Raw genomic sequence first — 20,439 nt, 5'->3', positions numbered from 1 at the left:
GGACTGGTTGGTAGGACATGTTCTGAGGCATCAAGGGATCATAAATTTAGCATTGGAGGGCAGCGTGGAGGGTAAAAATCGTAGAGGGAGACCAAGAGATGAATACACTAAGCAGATTCAGAAGCATGTAGGTTGCAGCAGGTAGAGGGAGATGATGAAACTTGCACATGATAGGGTACCATGGAGAGCTGGATCAAACCAGTCTAGGGACTGAAGACTAGAACAACAATGTGGCGTATTCTGCCCAAAAACTAGACATGTTTTGCCCAAGCAACTACATATGATGCATCTGCAAGTACTTTATTTTTATTTGAAGTGACCCTCTACGACTCAGACTGAAAAAATAGCATCAGTTACCGCTTAGGAGGTTATACTGAAAACCCAGTTCCACTTGAAAATGGGCGTGTGCATAAACAGTCTACAGGTACTGTCATTACTCTGATTTTGCAACTGCCTGGGATACTGGTAGTTCTGTGGCATCGTTCAGCACAGATCACAGACAATATCAGTGGGCAGGATTTACCACTGGGTCGACGTGCTGCTGGAAGCAGGTAGAGTGGAGGGGCGGCGCACGTACCTGAAGTTGAGGCGGCAGATGGCGGCGCCGTCGACGCTAGGGGGCGGCGGCCTGAGGTCCGGGGGCGGCGGCGCGTCAGCCCGCTTCTCCGTCCAGTGGAGCACGCGGCCCCCGGGGGCGGTCACCACGGCCAGCACGTCGCGCTCGCAGGCGCACGTAGACAGCACCGTGGCGTGGGCGCGCTCCTCTGGCTGCGCAGGCGGACACACACTACTCGTTAACCCTCATACATCCACACCTAAACCTATACCATTCAAGTTGAGAAACATACAAAACTTAGAAATTTAGAGGAACCCTCAGGAACTTGGGAAAACCTTGGAAACTTTGGAAAACTTAGGAAGTGTGGGGAACTAGGACACTTGGGGAAACCTTGGAAACTTGGGGCAGCTTAGGAAATATGGGGAAATCTGGGAAACTTGGGGAAATGTTGCAAAACTTGAGGAAACTTAGGGAATGTGGAGAACTTTGGGAAATATGAGAAAACCTTAGAAACTTGGGCAACCATAGAAAATGAAAGGAATATTCGAAAACATAGGTAAATGTTGGAAACTTGATTAAAATTTGTGAATGTGCTGCTTAGACTGCAGCAAAGCCTTTGACATGGTCGACTTCGACATTTTATTTGCCAAACTTTGTGGCCAAACTTTCTCGCCAAGTGGAGTGCGGCAGTTTGACTCACACGTGACGTCTCGCCAGAGAGGCGTCGTGTTTGGCACCATAAAGTCGTAAGGGAAGCATGCAGTTGCAGGTGTACCACAGGGTTCAGTATTAGGCCCTATAATCTTTTCATTGTATGTCAATGATTTGATATCAGCTTTGTGCTATTGCAGATACCACAGGTACACTGATGGTCTTCAACTGTACCTAAGTGCAAAACGTATGAGCCTGAGGACATCTATCGGAATGCACTATTAAAATAGGCACCCGATTTATGGTTCAAGCTCAACCTACACATCGTCCAAGGAGTACTGATTGGTCTTTCGGGGCTCATTATCCCGAAATGTCGGGAATCCCTACCATCTTAAACCCAAAATGGGACAAATATAAACTTATTTCCTTCACCGAAGAATTTGTTACTAATAACAGGTGAAAATCTAAATTGCATGGAGTACGTAACTGCTGTGGGCAAGGGGCCCATCAGCATTTCTCCACGCCCTACAAAATTATAAAAAGCTATTCGCTCTTGACCTGAAAAAGAAGCTTGTGCAAACCCTTGCACTTCCAGTTGTTGACAGCAATGTTATGCTGCAAGACTTTTCTCAGGAAAGCCGACGGTGGCTGCAAAGGGTTAAGAATGCCCAGGTTCATTATATCTGTGATGTTAGACTCTCTGATTATGTTTCATCATCATATACACAGCTATATGGCTGTATGCAGACAAGTGAAGAGATTTTCATATCCTCTGTCTTGTCTACTGCTTTTAGCCGTACACAGTCCCCCAACCCTCACCTCGACCTTAACGCTCTTGTCTGAAGAACTTAGAAGAAACACCCATTCCCATCAGAGCAAAATCGTTTCTGTCTCATTCCATCGTCCAACCACTTTCTCGGAGCCCATCTCAGTAGCAGTAACCCGATTCTGGAATAACCTCCCGCATTAGATTAGAGAAGTGAATAACAAACACCTCCAGCTTCACAAGACAGTTAATGACATGTATACTACAGCAAAAATAATGATTATTGTCCCTGTACACGCTCGTTACCCTTGTGCAACCTTTTTTCTCACCAGGTTTCCTTATCTCCCAGTATATTTAGCCTGTGCAGTCTTTTAAATTTCGGTCCACTAGAACATGCTACATCAGAAAACATCTCCTTTGTACAGGAAAAAATACTTTTTGTGTTTTTATTATTTTCATTATTATTATTACTTAGGTTACTATTATCACTTAATTACATCATGTTAATAAGTAACTACATAAAATAAATAAAAAAGGTACATAAATTTGGACTTAGACACAAAGTCATTTGCCAAACTTATCAGGTAGTGTACACAGTTGGACATAGATTTGGGCGCGATGATCCGTGCAAAATTTGCAAGTGGCTTAGGAAGAAATTCGGTGCTATAATCAGAACAAATAAGTGTAGGTCACGTACCAAAGCCTTACAAGACAATGCATACACTCATGGTGAGCTCCCTGGTGAATTGGCCGTGGAGTAAGGTACAATTTTATGCCTCACATTTCGTCACTCACCGTGGCAGACATGCTCCAAGCTTATGGAGGAGGAGCTAATTGATTCTCCAGCGTCAGATTGCTCATCTGGCCGACACTATGCCGAACTGTTTACGCGTAACTGCACTACGGCAGAGTAACGACGCCATCTGACCACTGCAAGAGATAACGGAATTGTGGTGAGGTACGTTTATGGAGCCTATATAGCAGAAGCGTTCACTTTAGCCGTGATTAGACGTCACTGACGCTATCTTACCCGCCAGGATAGCCGAGAGCGCTAACGCACTGCTTCCTGGACTCGGGTAGGCGCGCCGGCCCCAGATCGAATCCGTCCGGCGGATTAACGACGGCGGCCGGTGTGCCGGCCAGCCTGGATGTGGTTTTTAGGCGGTTTTCCACATCCTCCTAGGTGAATACCGGGCTGGTCCCCAGGTCCCGCCTCAGTTACACGACTCGCAGACTTTCGCAACACATTCGCGCCCTTCCATGGCTTACGTTAGACACAGACAGCTGGAGTACCCTAATTCCTTCCCGGGGCGTACGGGGTGGTGGCAGGAACGGCATCCGGCCACCCCTTACACTTAACATGCCGCATTCGATTAACCATGGCCGACCCTGCGTAACTGCGGAACAAGGCTGAGACAGTCATTTTGTTTGGAACTTAAATAGTGGCAACTACTTATTCACAACCGATACAAAAGAGTTACATGTTTGCACCTGTTACTGTGCCTGTTGAAGCCACCGTCAATCAATTTCTTGTTGCAACATTTCGTTTACCACTTCCAGAAGACTTGTTTGACAAAATGTGTCCAGGCAAATATTTTTGTAGGGTAGATTCGCAAGATTGCAAGCTCCAAATTCCTGTCAATGAGGAATCCCAGAGCCGGCCGCTGTGGCCGAGCGGTTCTAGGCGCTTCAGTCTGCAACCGCGCTGCTGCTACGGTCGCAGGTTCGAATCCTGCCTCGGACATGGTTGTATGTGATGTCGTTAGTTAGGTTTAAGTAGTTCTAGAGGACTGATGACCTCAGATGTTAAGTCTCATAGTGCTTAGAGCCATTTTTTAACAGATTCTGGTCGTGGAATCCCATTTAGGTCTCTACAATTTAAGAGACCCGTTCGGATGCGCCTCTGCAACGGCAATATTTCAGTAGTACTTACAAACTTCATTCGTCGATTTTTTCGGTATGTAATTACCTATATGACATTGTAGTTTCTGGTTCTATGCAGCAAGAACATTTGCATAATTTGAGACAGTTATCTGAAGTGCTACGTGAGAATGGACTTAGACGCAATAGGGACAGGTGTCTCTTTTTGTTTTAGCAGTTACCCTACTCGGCACGCGTAATAAACTCTCAAGGCATCCATTCAAGTCCGGATCAATTAAGAGCAATATCAGACCTAGCAGCACCCAAGACAGTTAACGAATTACAATCCGTCCTTGGAAAGCTCAATTATTATCACAAAGTTTTGCCTAACGCATCATCTCTTCCAGCACCATTACATCGCCTACGTCGAAAGAACGTTCCGCTAATTTGGTCGCCTGAATGTGAACGCGCCTTTCAGTAGCTTAAATCTGTGTTGTTATCTCGTACATATCTCACACCCTTCGATCCTACGAAACCTACATGGTTGACCCTTCAGATTTCGGGTTCGGAGGTGTTCTTGCTCACAAATTTGGTTTGAGTGCTCGCTCGATCGCATTTGCATCGAAGGTACTCTACTCTGCGCAGCGTAACTACTCGCAGATCGGGAAGGAAGCTCTCGCTTTGATTTTTGTGGGTTTCGAAATCCGACGACATCTTATATGGTCGCAAGTTTACTGTTCTTACCGACCATAAGCCTTGGACGTCTGTGTGTCAACCGTTAAAGCCCGTGCCTCCGTGTACGGCTCAAAAATTTATGCGTTGGTCACTATTTTTGTCGCAGTAACGTTACGACATCTTGTATCGGCCTACTGCCAAGCACGGTAAAGCCGACGCGTTATTCTGATTGTCAATAGCTGGAGACACGCTGTTCGACTCTTCCGAACAGGCTTGTATGTTCATAGATGTGCAAAATGATGATGTTGTGGAAAGCAACAGCTAGCGCCCCAGTATTAAGTGTTGTTTTGCGTTATGTCACTACGCAATGGCCTTTGTCCAATAATCGAATTGACGATCCGTTGGTTCGTCCTTTTTTTGTGCACAGGCAACGAGTTTTTGCCCATTATGGTGCCATCTTGCTCCGCACGGAGAACGATCAGTCTCATGTTGTTCCACGTTAAAACGTCAGCTGTGCTACAACATCTTCACCAAGGTCATTGGGGTATAGTATGGACAAAACAGTTATCTCGCCGTCACTGTACTTGGTTTGGAATTGATGCTGTCATAACCAAGATTTTTTCCTTCTTCTTCTGTGTGTGCAGAAAAATTTTTCTCTTGGCGTAAGGCGGCTTTGCCATGGAATCACATTTATATTTCGCTGGTCCTTTTTCGGACGCACGATGGTTAATTCTTGGTTGGTTGGTTTGTTTGGGGAAGGAGACTATACAACGAGGTCATCGGTCTCATCGGATTAGGGAAGGACGGGGAAGGAAGTCGGCCGTGCCCCTTGAAAGGAACCATCCCGGCATTTGCCTGGAGCGATTTAGGGAAATCACGGAAAACCTAAATCGGGCTGGCCGGACGCGGGATTGAACCGTCGTCCTCCCGAATGCGAGTCCAGTGTCTAACCACTGCGCCACCTCGCTCGGTGGTTAATTCTTGTTGATACTGATAGCGGTTTTCCATTTGTTGTTCACATGTCATCAACGACATCGTCTGCTACCATCTAAGCCTTTTGCGTAGAAGGATTGCCACAAGTCATTGTCACCAACAATCGACCTCAACTTGTGTCTGCACAGTTCGAAACCTTTTTTGTGTTCAAATCAAATGTTCAAATGTGTGTGAAATCTTCAGTCCATAAGCTTACATATTACTTAACCTAAAATATCCTAAGGACAAACACACACACCCATGCCCGAGGGAGGACTCGAACCTCCGCCGGGATCAGCAACACAGTCTATGACTGCAGCGCCCCTGACCGCTCGGCTAATCCCGCGCGGACAAACCTTTATTGAATCTAATGGTATTCAGCATTTAACTCCTCAATCGAAAGGAGCCGCTGAAAGATTCGTTCGGACGCTTAAGTCGCAAATGTCTAAATTGCTCGCCTTTCATTTTCTCGAGGACGCTCTTTGTTCTTTTTATCTTCGTACCGATCGCAGCCCTGCGACGGTGCTTCGCCGACTGAATTGTTGCATGGTCGTCCTCACTGAACTCTGGTGAATTTGTTGCACCCTCCGCACCGCGTTTCTTTGTCGCGGTAGACCCACAAATTCTGGGCAGAAGATGTATATTTTCGTCATTTCCGCGACCATCGCCCATGGATGAAAGGGCGCATTCTTCGCCATCTTGGCCGCACTATGTTTGTCATCTCAGGTCCGTCTGGTGAGGCGTCAGAATCAGACGCGCCTCTTTAGTCATGGGGTGTCTGCCGCTTGCCCTGTGTTTCCAGTGTCGGCGCCGACGAGGCTGTCCCCGCGGGGACCTCTCCCTTGCTCTCCCCGTGTAAAAGCGTATGGGGCCTGCAGATGGCAAAATGAAATGCCGAAACTGGTTGCTTTCAGAAGAAAATAAAATATCATGAGATATATGGCTGTTGGTGAAGTTTATTGCCACTGACAATCACTTACCAGCCGACGTCACCCGGCCATGGTGGACCAACAGAGATTAAAAGAACCACACCTGCCAACCATCATAAGACAAAATGGCGCAAAATTCAAGTTCGTCCTTATTTCCTGTACACCCATTATTAAACTGTTAACAGCTGTGGATTACACTGAACCACTGATCAGAATCGGTTTGTCATAAACAGAATTTCCCATTCAGCACCTCGGCAAAGAGGTGACTGTACTATTAACCACTACAGTTGACAACCAACTGATGTTCAGCGTCTGAAAAACCTCGGCGCACGCTGCAGCCTTGATAACAACTGATGGTACTCACTTGAAAGATACTATGGTGTCACCGCCAGACACCACACTTCCTAGGTGGTAGCCTTTAAAGAGGCCGCGGTCCGTTAGTATACGTCGGACCCGCGTGTCGCCACTATCAGTGATTGCAGACCGAGCGCCGCCACACGGCAGGTCTAGAGAGACTTCCTAGCACTCGCCCCAGTTGTACAGCCGACTTTGCTAGCGATGGTTCACTGTCTACATACGCTCTGATTTGCAGAGACGATAGTTTAGCATAGCCTTCAGCTACGTCATTTTGCTACGATCTAGCAAGGCGCCATATTCAGTTACTATTGATATTGTGAATCATGTACCGTCAAGAGCGACGTTCGTCATTAATGGATTAAAGTTAAGTATTCCACCAGCTACGTCCGTTTTTCTGAAGTCTAATTTCCTTGTCCTGTTCCAGACCTCACGCCAACCTGCGTGAGCTAAAACGCGTGCATTTCGGCCTCCTCTAGTAACACGGTGTTGGCGCTCCTGCCAACCACAACAGATCCTTTCAAGACCCTCGACTAACACAAAAATGTTCAAATTGTGTGAAATCTTATGGGACTTAACTGGTAAGGTCATCAGTCCCTAAGCTTACACACTACTTAACCTAAATTATCCTAAGGACAAACACACACACCCACGACCGAGGGAGGACTCGAAACTTCGCCGGTTCAAGAAATGGCTCTGAGCACTATGGGACTTAACATCTATGGTCATCACTCCCCTAGAACTTTTTTTTTTGGTCATCAGTCTACTGACTGGTTTGACGCGGCCCGCCACGAATTCCTTTCCTGTACTAACCTCTTCATCTCAGAGTAGCACTTGCAACCTACGTCCTCAATTATTTGCTTGACGTATTCCAATCTCTGTCTTCCTTCCTCTACAGTTTTTGCCCTCTACAGTTCCCTCTAGTACCATGGAAGTCATTCCCTCATGTCTTAGCAGATGTCCTATCATCCTGTCCCTTCTCCTTATCAGTGTTTTCAACATATTCCTTTCCTCTCCGATTCTGCGAAGAACCTCCTCATTCCTTACCTTATCAGTCCACGTAATTTTCAACATTCGTCTATAGCACCACATTTCAAATGCTTCGATTCTCTTCTGTTCCGGTTTTCCTACAGTCCATGTTTCACTACCATACAATGCTGTACTCCAGACGTACATCCTCAGAAATTTCTTCCTCAAATTAAGGCCGGTATTTGATATTAGTAGACTTCTCTTGCCCAGAAATGCCTTTTTTGCCATAGTCTGCTTTTGATGTCTTCCTTGCTCCGTCCGTCATTGGTTATTTTACTGCCTAGGTAGCAGAATTCCTTAACTTCATTGACTTCGTGACCATCAATCCTGATGTTAAGTTTCTCGCTGTTCTCGTTTCTAGTACTTCTCATTACCTTCGTCTTTCTCCAATTTACTCTCAAACCATACTGTGTACTCATTAGACTGTTCATTCCGTTCAGCAGATCATTTAATTCTTCTTCACTTTCACTCAGGATAGCAATGTCATCAGCGAATCGTATCATTGATATCCTTTCACCTTGTATTTTAATTCCACTCCTGAACCTTTCTTTTATTTCCATCATTGCTTTCTCGATGTACAGATTGAAGAGTAGGGGCGAAAGGCTGTAACCTTGTATTCCACCCTTCTTAATACGAGCACTTCGTTCTTGATCGTTCACTCTTATTATTCCCTCTTGGTTGTTGTACATATTGTATATGACCCGTCTCTCCCTATAGCTTACCCCTACTTTTTTCAGTATCTCGAACAGCTTGCACCATTTTATACTGTCGAACGCTTTTTCCAGGTCGACAAACATTACGAACGTGTCTTGATTTTTCTTGAGCCTTGCTTCCATTATTAGCCGTAACGTCAGAATTTCCTCTCTCGTCCCTTTACTTTTCCTAAAGCCAAACTGATCGTCACTTAGCGCATTCTCAATTATCTTTTCCATTCTTCTGTATATTGTTCTCGTAAGCTCCTTCGATGCATGAGCTGTTAAGCTGATTGTGCGATAATTCTCGCAGTTGTCAGCTCTTGCCGTCTTCGGAATTGTGTGGATGATGCTTTTCCGAAAGTCAGATGGTATGTCGCCAGACTCATAAATTCTACACACCAACGTGAATAGTCGTTTTGTTGCCACTTCCCCTAATGATTTTAGAAATTCTGATGGAATGTTATCTATCTCTTCTGCCTTATTTGACTGTAAGTCCTCCAAAGCTCTTTTAAATTCCGATTCTAATAGTGGATCCCTTATCTATTCTAAATCGACTTCTGTTTCTTCTTCTATGACATCAGACAAATCTTCACCCTCATAGAGGCTTTCAATGTATTCTTGGCACCTATCTGCTCTCTCCTCTGCATTTAATAGTGGAATTCCCGTTGCACTCTTAATGTTACCACCGTTGCTTTTAATGTCACCAAAGGTTGTTTTGACTTTCCTGTATGCTGAGTCTGTCCTTCCGACAATCATATCTTTTTCGATGTCTTCACATTTTTCCTGCAGCCATTTCGTCTTAGTTTCCCTGCACTTTCTATTTATTTCATTCCTCAGCGACTTGTATTTCTGTATTCCTGATTTTCCCGGAACGTGTTTGTACTTCCTCCTTTCATCAATCAACTGAAGTATTTCTTCTGTTACCCATGGCTTTTGGGCAGCTATCTTCTTTGTACCTATGTTTTCCCTCCCAACTTCTGTGATGGCCCTTTTTAGAGACATCCATTCCTCTTCAACTGTGTTGCCTACTGCGCTATTCCTTATTGCTGTATCTATAGCGTTAGACAACTTCAAACGTATCTCGTCATTCCTTAGAACCTCCGTATTCTTTGCGTATTGATTCTTCCTGACTAATGTCTTGAACTTCAGCCTACTCTTCATCACTGAGTCTATATCTGCTCCTGGGTACGCCTTACAATCCAGTATCTGATTTCGGAATCTCTGTCTGACCATGATGTAATCTAATTGAAATCTTCCCGTATCTCCCGGCCTTTTCCAAGTATACCTCCTCCTCTTGTGATTCTTGAACAGGGTATTCGCTATTACTAGCTGAAACTTGTTACAGAACTCAATTAGTCTTTCTCCTCTTTCATTCCTTGTCCCAAGCCCATATTATCCTGTAACCTTTTCTTCTACTCCTTCGCCTACAACTGCATTCCAGACGCCCATGACTATTAGATTTTCGTCCCCCTTTACATACTGCATTACCCTTTCAATATCCTCATACACTTTCTCTATCTGTTCATCTTCAGCTTGCGACGTCGGCATGTATACCTGAACTATCGTTGTCGGTGTTGGTCTGCTGTCGATTCTAATTAGAACAACCCGGTCACTGAACTCATCACAGTAACACACCCTCTGCCCTAGCTTCCTATTCATAACGAATCCCACACCTGTTATACAATTTTCTGCTGCTGTTGATATTACCCGATACTCATCTGACGAGAAATCCTTGTCTTCCTTCCACTTCACTTCAGACCCCTACTATATCTAGACTGAGCCTTTGCATTTCCCTTTTCAGATTTTCTAGTTTGCCTACCACGTTCAAGCTTCTGACATTCCACGCCCCGACTCGCAGAACGTTGATTATTCAATCTTTTTCTCATGGTAACCTCCCCCTTGGCAGCCCCCTCCCGGAGATCCGAATGGGGGACTATTCCGGAATCTTTTGCCAAAGGAGAGATCATCATGACACTTTTCCAACTACAGGCCACATGTCCTGTGGATACACGTTACGTGTCTTTAATGCAGTGGTTTCCATTGCCTTCTGCATCCTCATGTCGTTGATCATTGCTCATTCTTCCGCCTTTAGCGGCAATTTCCCACCCCTAGGACAAGAGAGTGCCCTGAACCTCTATCCGCTCCTCCGCCCTCTTTGACAAGGCCGTTGGCAGAATGAGGCTGACTTCTTATGCCGGAAGTCTTCGGCCGCCAATGCTGACTATTTATCAAAATTTAGGCAGTGGCGGGGATCGAACCCAGGACCGAAGCCGTTTTGATTATGAATCAAAGACGCTACCCCTAGACCACGGGTCTATCCCTAGAACTTATAACTACTTAAACCTAAGTAACCTAAGGACAGCACACAACACCCAGTCATCACGAGGCAGCGAAAATCCCTGAACCCCCCGGGAATCGAACCCGGGAACCCGGGCGCGGGAAGCGAGAACGCTACCGCACGAGCACGAGTTGCTGACGAACCTTCACCGGGATCAGCCGCACAGTCCATGACTGCAGCGCTTTTGACCGCTTGGCTAATCCCGCACGGCGCACTAACACAGGAAGCATGCCTGGATGCACAAATTCCTTGACGAGAAGTGGCCGATACTACGCACCCTGAATGAGCCCCTGCAGGGCCCTGAGTACATGGGCAGCAGATCCACAGTGTTCCGGCTTCAATAACATCTGACTGATCGTAGCCATCTGAGAGACCTTCTCCCAAAACGTGGACTAATAGGTAGCAGCCTTGAACTAGGCACGTACCTGGAAGGTCCTCTCCAGGCCCTGGACGAGCAGGTAGCAGTCCTGGAGCGCGCTGGAGCCGGGCCACCTGCGCACGGGCTCCCTGGCCAACACGTAGTGGCTGTCGATCTCCTTGCCGCCCACCGAGACCAGCTCGGCCTGCAGCGTGATGAGGTCGCTGTCGGCGAGGATGGCCGGCACCACGAACGCCGCCTCGCCGGACGTGATCTCCAGGTCCTGGCTGTAGATGGCCGTCGTGTTGTCGTACACCTTCACCCGCACCCGGACCACCTTCTCCGTGCTCACCGACTCCACCTGCACCACACCAGACACCCCCGCTGAAGGATCACCCCCACACCTCTTCCATTATACAGTGCAATCGCGGATTCTAGGTATACATTTTGGGGGTGTCCACAAATTTTTAAATTAAGATAAACATGGGAGTGTTAAATTACGCTGAGGTGCCAAAGAAACTGGTACAGCCATGCGTATCCAGATACAGATGTATGTAAACAGGCAGAATACGGCGCTGCGGTCGGTCAACGCTTATACAGGGTGGTCCATTGACAGTTCAAAAAAATGGTTCAAATGGCTCTGAGCACTATGGGACTCAACATCTTTGGTCATCAGTCCCTTAGAACTTAGAACTACTTAAACCTAACTGAGTGATGGTACTCATCTGAGAGGTCTTCTCCCAAAATGTGGACTGACAGGTAGCAGGGCATCACACACATTCGAACCTGCGACCGTAGCGGCAGCGCGGTTCCAGACTGAACTGCCTAGAACCGCTCTGCCACTCAGGCCGGCGGTCCATTGACAGTGACCGGGCCAAATATCTCACGAAATAAGCATCAAACGAAAAAAATTCAAAGAACGAAACTCGTCTAGCTTTAACGGGGAAACCAGATGGCGCTATGGTTGCGCCCTCTAGATGCCCATGCCATGGGTCAAACGCATATCAACTGCGATTTTTTTAAAATACGAACCCGCATTTCTTATTACATATTCGTGTAGTACGTAAAGAAATATTAAAGTTTTAGTTGGACCACTAATTTCGCTTCCTGATAGATGGCGCTGTAATAGTCACAAACATATGAGAACGTGGTATCACGTAACATTCCGCCAGTGGGGATGGTATTTGCTTCGTGATACGTTACCCGTGTTAAAGTGGACCGTTTACCAATTGCGGAAAAGGTCGATATCGTGTTGATGTATGGCTATTGTGATCAAAATGCCCAACGGGCGTGTGCTGTGTATGCTGCTCGGTATCCTGGACGATATCATCCAAGTGTTCAGACCGTTCGCCGGATAGTTACGTTATTTAAGGAAACAGGAAGTGTTCATCCACATGTGAAACTGTGGTGTCACCGCCAGACACCACACTTGCTACGTGGTAGCCTTTAAATCGGCCGTGGTCCGTTAGTATACGTCGGACCCGCGTGTCGCCACTATCAGTGATTGCTGACCGAGCGCCGCCACACGGCAGCTCTAGTCTAGAGAGACTCGCCACAGTTGTACAGCCGACTTTGCTAGCGATGGTTCACTGACTAAATACGTTCTCATTTGCCGAGACGATAGTTAGCATAGCCTTCAGCTACGCCATTTGCTACGACCTAGCTAGGCGCCATTATCAGTTATTGCTGATATTGAATCATGTACCGTCAAGAGCGACGTTCGTCATTAATGGATTAAAGTTAAGTATTCCACCAGCTACGTCCGTTGTTTCTAAATTCTAATTCCCTTGTCATGTTCCAGACCTCACGCCTGCCTTCGTCAGCTAAAACGCGTCCATTTCGGCCTCCTTTAGTAACACGGTGTTGGCTCTCCTACCAACCACAACAGAAACGTCAACCACGACCTGCAACAAATGATGATGCCCAAGTAGGTGTTTTAGCTGCTGTCGCGGATAATCCGCACATCAGTAGCAGACAAACTGTGCGAGAATCGGGAATCTTAAAAACGTCGGTTTTGTGAATGCTACATCAACATCTATTGCACCCGTACCATATTTCTATGCAACAGGAATTGCATGACGATGACTTTCAAAGTCGTGTACAGTTCTGCCACTGGGCACAAGAGAAATTACGGCACGATGACAGATTTTTTGCACGCGTTTTATTTAGCGACGAAGTTGTACAGCGTCATTCACCAGCAGCGGTGACGTAAACCGGCATAATATGGACTATTGGTAAACGGAAAATCCACGATGGCAGGAATGATAATTCGCCCCCATTTTATCTATGGCAATCTAAATGGTGCAATGTATGCTGATTTTCTACGTAATGTTCTACTAATGTTACTACAAGGTGTTTCACTGATTGACAGAATGGCGATGTCTTCCAATACGATGGATGTTCGGCACATCGCTCGCGTGCGGTAGAAGCGATGTTGAATAGCATATTTCATGACAGGTGTATTGGTCGTCGAAGCACCATACCGTGGCTCGCTCGTTCACCGGATCTGACGTACCCGGATTTCTTTCTGTGGGGAAAGTTAAAGGATATTTGCTTTCGTAATCCACCAACAACGCCTGACAACATGCGTCAGCGCATTGTCAATGCATGTGCGAACATTACGGAAGGCGTACTACTCGCTGTTGAGAGGAATGTCGTTACACGTATTGCCAAATGCAGTGAGGTTGACGGACATCATTTTGAGCATTTATTGCATTAATGTGGTATTTACAGGTGATCGCGATGTAACAGCATGCGTTCTTAGAAATGATAAGTTCACAAAGGTACATGTATCACATTGGAACAACCGAAATAAAATGTTCAAACGTACCTACATTCTGTATTTTAATTTAAAAAACCTACCTGTTACCAACTGTTCGTCTACAATTGTGAGCCATATGTTTGTGACTATAACAGCGCCATCTACCACAAAGCGAAATAAGTGGTCCAACTAAAACATTCATATTTCTTTACGCACTACACGAATATGTAATAAAAAATGGGGGTTCCTATTTCTAAACAAACGCAGTTGATATCCGTTTGACCTATAGCAGCGCCATCTAGCGGGCCAACCATAGCGCCGTCTGGTTTCCCCTTTCAAGCCAGACTAGTTTCGTTCTTTGTTGTTTTTTCGTTTGACGCTTATTTCATGCGATATTTGGCCCGGTCACGATAAATGGAGCACCCTGTATAAGACAATGAGCGTCTGGCGCAGTTGTTAGATCAATTACTGCTGCTACAATGGCATATTTATCGAGATTTAAGTGAGTTTCAACAGGGTGTCATAGCTGGCGCACGAGTGCTGAGACACAGCATCTTCGAGGAAGCGACGAAGACGGCAATTTCCCGTACGACCATTTGACAAGTGTACCGTGAATTTCAGGAATGCGGTAAAACATCAAATCCTCGACATCGCTGCGACCGAAAAAATATCCCGCAAGTACGAGACCAACGACGACTGAAGAGAATCGTTCAACGTGGCGTAATTGCAATCCTTCCGCAAAACTGCTGTAGATTTCAATGCTGGGCCATCAAAAAGTGTCGGCCTGCGAATTCAACGAAACAGCATCGACACAGGCTTTCGGACCCGAACGGTCTCGACTCGCCTGGGCCGGCCGCTGTGGCCGAGCTGTTCTAGGCGCTTCAGTCTGGAACTGTGCGACCGCTAAGGTCTCAGGTTCGAATCCTGCGTCGGGCATGGATGTGTGTGATATCCTCAGGTTAGTTAGGTGTAATTAGTTCTGAGAATAGGGCACTGATGACCTCAGATGGTAAGTCCCATAGTGTTCAGAATCATTTGAACCATTTGAAGCCTCGCCTGGTCCCGTCAACACCGACATAGCACTGTTGATGACTGGAAACATGTTGCCTGGTCGGATGAGACTCGTTTCAAATTGTATCGAGCAGATGGACGTGTACGGCTATGGAGAATGTAGTGAACCCATGGACCAGGGGACTGTTAAAGGTGGTCTAGGCTCTGTAATGGTGTGGAGCGTAAGCAGTTTGAGTGATATGGGACTTCTGACACGTCTAGATACAACTCTAACAGGTTAAACGTACGTAAGCGTCCTGTCTGATCATCTGCATCCATTCATGTCCATTGTGCATTCTAACGGACAGCACGACAATGCAACACCCTACACGTCCGGAATATCTACAGAGTGGCTCCAGGAATAATCTTCTGAGTTCAAACACATCCGATGGCCACCAGAGTCCCCAGACATGAAAATTATTGAGCATATCTGGATTGACTTGCAACGTGCTGTTTGGAAGAGGTCTCCTCGTTTGTTTACGGATTTATGGACAGCCGTGCAGGATTCGTGGTGTCAGTGCCATCCATCACTGCTTCAGACATTAGTCGAGTCCATACTACGTCGTGCTGCGGCACTTCTGCTTACTCATGTGGCCCCCACACGATATTAGGCGGACGTACCAGTGTCTTTGGTTCTTCAGTGTAGAAGCACCATTTTTTATGGACTGTCCCCTAGAAAAGCAGGACAAACCTTGATGTTTGGGTACAGAAAATACGAATTGCGCGGTTGAGCACTTCTGTAATGTCTGTAGACAACTAATGTTGAAGAATTTTTTACCCTGTTCTAATATGATTTTCTCGATGAGCTACGGAAACTTTTTCCGATAAGTTTATGGGTCAGCGAGATCAACAGAATCAAAATTTTCTTACTGAAGCAAGTATGGCGTGAATGTAGTTTCACTGCCGTAGTGAACAAACAGCAAGGCGGTTGTGGGGTGACTATAATGGTTCTGAGGTCACGAAACTATTTTTACCGTCGCCATTTTTTCACAAATCAAAGCCTACCCAGCACTGCCTCTGATTGAAGGACACAGAACAGGCTGTCTTTACCTGGATATTATTCGATGGCTCCATCTGGCGGTGTAAGCACTCCGTCCCTGTCTTCAGGCCACAAGTGGCCCATCGGGACCATCCGACCGCCGTGTCATCCTCATGGACGATGCGGATAAGCGGGGCGTGTGGCCAGCACACCGCTCTCCCGGTCGTTATGATGGTTTTCTTTGACCGAAGCCACTACTATTCGGTCGAGTAGCGCCTCAGTTGGCATCACGAGGCTGAGTGTACCCGGAAAGATGGCAACACCACATGGTGGCCCGGACCGTCACCCATCCAAGTACCGGCCGCGTCTGACAGCGCTTAACTTCGGTGACCTGACGGAACTGGTGTTTCCACTACGGCAAGGCCGTTGCGCTGGCGGTGTAAGGACTTAACAATTTTTTTTTTGTGATGCGAAATTCTTTAAGTTGCAAATGAAACACGGCACTTTTTAGGTTCAAAACGGTTCAAATGGCTCTGAGCACTATGGGACTTTTCGTAGGTCATCAGTTCCCTAGAACTCACAACTACTTAAACCTGACTAACCTAAGGACATCACACATATTCATGCCAAAAGCAGGATTCGAACCTTGACAATAGCAGTCTCGCGGTTCCCGACTGTAGCGCCTAGAACCGCTTGGCCACTCGTGCCAGACCTTTTTAGGATACTGCAGGCGTGGCCTAAAAGTGTTATGGAAAATTTTACTGATCTGTAAAATTCACATTACACGGAGCTTCTTCCGAAGGTTATTTTTTTTGTCACTTTGGATGTCCGTGCGAGATATTGTTGGCATAGTGCTAATGGTGGAACCTTCCTTTTATATTTGAAAGTGGTTCTTTTGTTCTGTGTTAGTTGGCACCAGCAGAAGAGTGTTCTAGAAATTGAGTCTGATATGGTTGCGCATATAAAACAGCACTGTCTGATTGAATTCCTCACTGCTGAAGGAATTGCTCCGACTGAAATCCATTGACGCTTGCTAAAGGTGTATGGAGATCATACAATAGACGTGAGCAATGTGACGCAATGGGTGCCGCATTTCGTAGGTGGTGGAAATGGTGTGCTAAAGAAGCCACAGCCCCATCGACTCTGCACAGCTCTCATGCCTCCCAATGAAGAGCATCTCGATGAACACACCCCTGCTGATCGGCGGATGACCACCAGAGTGTTGTGTCCAAAACTGAAGTCGGCTGTAGCGCTTTGCAAACAATGTTGGAACATCTCGGTTATGGCAAAGTCTGTACGAGATGGGTACAGCGGATGCTTACAGAAGAACAAAAAACTCATCGAATGGCAATTTGTCAGGTCCTGCTGGACCAATATGAAGCTGAAGGTGACAGTTTTCTGTATAACATCGTCACCAGAGATGTGACCTGGGGTCACCACTACAATCCGGAATCCAATAGCCAGTCCACAGAATGGAGACATGCAAATTCTCCATCAAAGAAGATATTCGAGACACACCCGTCTGCAGGAGAAATGATGTGCTCGGTCTTCTACGACAGACAGAATGTGGTTATTGCAGATGTCCTGGAGTCTGGAGAAACTGCCAGTTCGGCACAGTACAAGACACAATGACTAAGCTGAAAGTCTGGATTCCCAGGGTAAGGCCAGAGAAGAAGACCGACATCACAACTCCAGCCTCCAAACGAGTTCCGCGACCACGCAGCTAGTTGCAAGATTCGGCTCAACTATTCTACACATCCAGGCGTACAGTCCCGATTTAGCGGCTTCAGACGTCGCTCGCTTTGGGCCTCTGAAAGATGGACTGCGTGGCGAACATTTTCAAGATTTCCATGCTGTTCTCAAAGCTCTGAGGAAGTGTTTAGCCACAGCAGGTTCCGACTTGTACAAGCGCGGGACATGAGCTCTGGTTCAGAGCGGGTAAAAATGCATAACGAATGGTGGTGACTACATGGAAAAATGACAGTCTGTATGCTGAAATAGTGCACAGTTTAGTTGTGATGTTGTGATTTATGACTGTCCTGCAGTTTCCATGAGTAAAAATAGGAGGCGTTACTTTCGGAACAGCCCTCTTATAAACACTGCATCCTGCTGTGACAGGGAAAAGAAGGGAAGCAATAGAAAATAGGCCTGTGTCAGGGCACAAAAAGACTAATATTCTCCTGTTTAAAAAAAACTCTGACAGAAAAGTGGGAGACCAGCTGGATCAGTCCTCATTCTGCCCTGCTTGCCATTCATTCTGGCAAGTGAACATATTTGTGCTCTTTTGTGAAGAAAGAGAGTAGCAAGGAGACAATGATGGACAGTGAAAGGGGGAGGAGACAGTGAGAGAAATCAGTGATAGTGGGAGAGTGGAAGTGAGAGTGAAAGGGGAGATCGATAAAGAAAGTAGAAATGGAATGCAAGAGAGGAAATAGAGATGGTCAGTGAGAGATGTGGCAGTAAAGGAGAAAACAAGATGAGTGGAGATAGAAGTAGTGGGAGCAAGAGGGGGAGAGAATATAGCGGAAATGAAAAAAAAACCAGATGACTCAAGATCTTTCAAAGGCCCCAAGGTGGGGTGAGTTGGGGTTCGGATCCTCCCAGACCCCCTACTCCCCTGAGTTGAAATTTCATGGTCTGCTGATCAAAAGTCGGTGCGAACAATTGCTAAGGACATGTTTGGAGATGGAGAATACTCAGTATTGTAGAACACTCAGTATAATGTCGTTTATTGAAACTGAACTACAATTATGGAACAGTAACTATATATACACAAAGAAAACAACATGTAGACGACTATTCATCAAGAGCGTCGGTGAGGTCCGTCAAATATGTTCCTAGCTTGACAAGTAACTTGCTGTACTGCTTCTGCGCTGGCCTTACAAAGCCGGCGGAGGTTGGCGGAGTACTCCAACTTTCCCTGTGTCTGTGAGGCGACCTTTGCAGAAAAAGGTTCGCATTAGTCTCTAGAAAGTTCTGTTTATTTTGAAGAATTGTTTTCCTCTTGGTTGCACGTGCAAGTGCTTGTGTAAGTTATATGGTACACAGGGGTGTCTTGAGTGTAGTCTGCCTGCCAGGAGCGAGCGAGTTGGCGCAGTGGTTAGCACACTGGACTCGCATTCGGGAGGACGACGGTTCAATCCCGTCTCCGGCCATACTCATTTAGGTTTTCTGTAATTTCCCTAAATCGTTTTAGGCAAATGCCGGGATGGTTCCTTTGAAAGGGCACGAACGATTTCCTTCCCAATCCTTCGCTAACCCGAGCTTGTGCTCCATTACTAATGACGGGGCGTTAAACACTAACCACCACCAACCACCATCTGCCTGCCAGGGGCCGTTTGTGGCAGACGTAACAGGAGACGAGGCAATGGTAGCTGAAAAGAAAGACGGCAGACTGTACACAAGAATGAAAATGGAATGGGAATGGGGGAGAAAAAGAATGGAACGAAGAGAATGGCGATGGAACAGAGAGGCAGTGAAAGTGCCAGAGAAGGAGACAGTAGTAACGAAGAGCGGGAGGAAGATGAAGATAGTGTCAGGGGAGATGCAGACAGCAGGAAGGGCCACTGGGAGGAAAAGGAGAAGGCAGTGGACAGGGACATGCTCAATATGAAGGCTTCATTACATAGAGAGGATAGCTATAAGGCTTAAGTATGTTCAGTGTTAAAAAGAGCACCACTAAGTCCGCATGTCGGAATTTTCGGTCAGGAAGGCAGAATAAGTATTGGGCCAGCTGATTCCCCACATTTTTGATTATTCTATTTTTTTTAATTTTATACCTCTAGTTCTCTAGGACCAAATTGAGGAGTAAATCTCCAACAACGTGGAATGTATCAGTACACAAAATTACAACATAAACGTAAAAGAAAGATAAAATAAAATGTTTATGAACCCAAAAAAGAAAAACCGTAAGTTTATGTAAACAGAATCAACAGGAATCAACTGACTTTTTCAAGGAAGTCCTCGAGAGAATAGAATAAGTGACCCATGAGGAAAACCTTCTATTCAGATTTGAAAGCGCGTGGAATACTGCTAAGATTTTTGAATTGTTGCGATAGTTTATTAAAAATGGAGGGAGCAGTATACTGCACACCTTTCTGCATGAGAGTTAAGGAAGTGCTATCCTACTGCAGATAGGATTGCTGCCCAGTATTAACTGAGAGAAAGCTGCTAGTTCTTGGGAATAAGCTGATATTGTTAACAAGAAACGACAGTAAATAACATATATATTTCGAGGCCAATGTCAAAATACCCAGACTAGCAAACATGGGCCGACAAGACACGAAGTTATACCCCTTATTGCCAGAATCGGCTGTTTAAAATAAACAAAATAGGCTAATTTTCGTGTCGAACGTACACTTACTTCAGATACCGTACGAATAGTAAAAATGGCAGCATTAAGTCTTTGAACAAGATCCTCAATGTGGACTTTCCATAACAGTTCACTAGCTATCTGGACACCTAGA

General features: G+C 46.1%; 1 protein-coding gene across 1 annotated transcript in view; it reads right to left on the bottom strand.

The window, feature by feature from the left end:
* The window catches only part of LOC126293207 (C3 and PZP-like alpha-2-macroglobulin domain-containing protein 8), a 732,149-nt gene that overhangs the window by 243,686 nt on the left and 468,024 nt on the right, over positions 1-20,439 (bottom strand). The window contains exons 7-8 of the mRNA XM_049986331.1: positions 11,251-11,544; positions 578-768 (exon numbers count right to left, since the gene is read on the bottom strand). Coding sequence (XP_049842288.1) covers positions 578-768; positions 11,251-11,544 — 485 coding nt within the window. The remainder of the gene's footprint in view (positions 1-577; positions 769-11,250; positions 11,545-20,439) is intronic.

Source organism: Schistocerca gregaria, chromosome 10 (assembly GCF_023897955.1).
Source record: "Schistocerca gregaria isolate iqSchGreg1 chromosome 10, iqSchGreg1.2, whole genome shotgun sequence".
Lineage (NCBI taxonomy): Eukaryota > Metazoa > Arthropoda > Insecta > Orthoptera > Acrididae > Schistocerca > Schistocerca gregaria.
The sequence above is the reverse complement of the archived record's forward strand: the minus strand, read 5'-3'. Positions and strand labels throughout refer to the sequence as shown.